Source organism: Mandrillus leucophaeus, unplaced genomic scaffold, assembly GCF_000951045.1.
Source record: "Mandrillus leucophaeus isolate KB7577 unplaced genomic scaffold, Mleu.le_1.0 Scaffold335, whole genome shotgun sequence".
Lineage (NCBI taxonomy): Eukaryota > Metazoa > Chordata > Mammalia > Primates > Cercopithecidae > Mandrillus > Mandrillus leucophaeus.
Window position 1 is genome coordinate 1,246,049 of NW_012103532.1, and position 1,650 is coordinate 1,247,698.

The 1,650-nt window shown below is 37.5% G+C and overlaps 1 protein-coding gene across 1 annotated transcript in view; it reads left to right on the forward strand.

Moving 5' to 3' along the window:
* GAPVD1 (GTPase activating protein and VPS9 domains 1) overlaps window positions 1-1,650 on the forward strand; it is a 118,474-nt gene that overhangs the window by 72,857 nt on the left and 43,967 nt on the right. Inside the window, exon 12 of the mRNA XM_011988700.1 lies at window positions 862-1,035. Within this exon, the coding sequence (XP_011844090.1) occupies window positions 862-1,035 (174 nt within the window). The remainder of the gene's footprint in view (window positions 1-861; window positions 1,036-1,650) is intronic.

Here is a 1,650-nt window from a genome sequence, read left to right on the forward strand (position 1 = left end):
GTTTCAGACAGTGATTCTTAGGCTTTAGTATGCATGAGAATTACCTGGTTAGCTTTTTAAAAATTCCATTTCCCAAGTCTTACTTCTAGAGAAGAAGTCAAGTTTTAGAAAGAAAAGGAGTATTGTCATTGGAGTGTGTGTGACTTGAAAAAAGTAATGCTGTATTTTACTGGATTGGTTTATCAGTGTATCAATTAGGATTAAGTTTGTTGCACACAGCAGAGAAAACTCAAATAATAAAGTAGTACCTCCTTATCCATGGTTTCACCTTCCATGGCTTCAGTTACCCACGGGCAAACTTGGTACAAAAATATTAAATGGAAAATTCCAGAAATAATTCATAAGTTTTAAATTGTGTGCCATTCTGAGTAATGTGATGAAATCTCACACAGTTTCACTTATCGCATCCAGGATATGAATCATTTCTTAGTTCAGTGTATCCATATATACACTACCTATTAGTCACTGCTTATCAGATCAAAAAAGCATGGAATATATAGGATTTGGTACGATCCTCAGCTTCAGGCATCGACTGGAGGCCATTGCATAAGTGGAAGAGGAACTTTCATATGAGCTTATGAAAGAAGTTGAACAAATATCACCTCTTTAGCAAGCTTTCTGGGAGATTCTGAGATAGGTAGTTGGCATATGCGAAATGCTAGATTAAGAAGTGAATTGATAGGCTGGGTACGGTGGCTCACGCCTGTAATCCCAGCACTTTGGGAGGCCAAGGTGGGTGCATCACCTGAGGTTGGGAGTTCGAGACCAGTCTGATCAACATGGAGATAAAATTCTTTAAAGTTGATTAAAAAGTCATAGCTGTGCTACTGTTTTTAAAGTGCTTAATTTTGTTTTTGATAGCTACAACACAGGATAACCTTGATGATAAGCTAAGGAAGTTTGAAATTCGTGACATGATGGGATTAACAGATGATAGGGACATATCAGAAACAGTGAGTGAGACCTGGAGTACAGACGTCTTGGGGAGTGACTTTGACCCTAATATTGATGAAGATCGCTTGCAAGAAATTGCAGGTAACTGCCATTTAATGTCTCTGAAATATCACGGTTTAGTTATTCAGATCCACCGACCTTTCATGAGAGGGACCACCTGTGCCCTGACAAACCTTGTGTGTGTTAGCAACATCCGGGAAATTGTTATAACTGTATGGAACAAGACATTTGGGTACTTTTTTCTTTACTTAAATATAAGCAGTGTTTTTCCTTTCTACATTTAATCCCACCCCTTACCCATCCTCCTCCCCGCTGCCCCCTCCCCCCCCAAAAAAAACAAGAAAAACCAGTGTTTTGAATTAGCTTCTGGTCAAGTGTTGTTTCCAGGGCATAGTATACGTTCTTAGTTTGTCTCTGATTAGTATATTATCCATTTGAAACCTAACACCTAACCTTAAGATGAAAATTCTTATAGATTATAGCCATAAAATCCTTTACAATAATATGATACTACTGTTCTCTAAAAAAATGAATTCACTTCTGGAAGGGTTAATTCAGTTCCAAAGGGTAACCAGGTTTTTATTTTTCTTCTTTTTAAATTTTTATTTATTTTTAATAGAGACAGGATTTCGCTTTGTTACCCAGCTGGTCTTGAACTAGTGAGCTCAAGCGATCCTCCTGCCCTTTTTTTTTTTT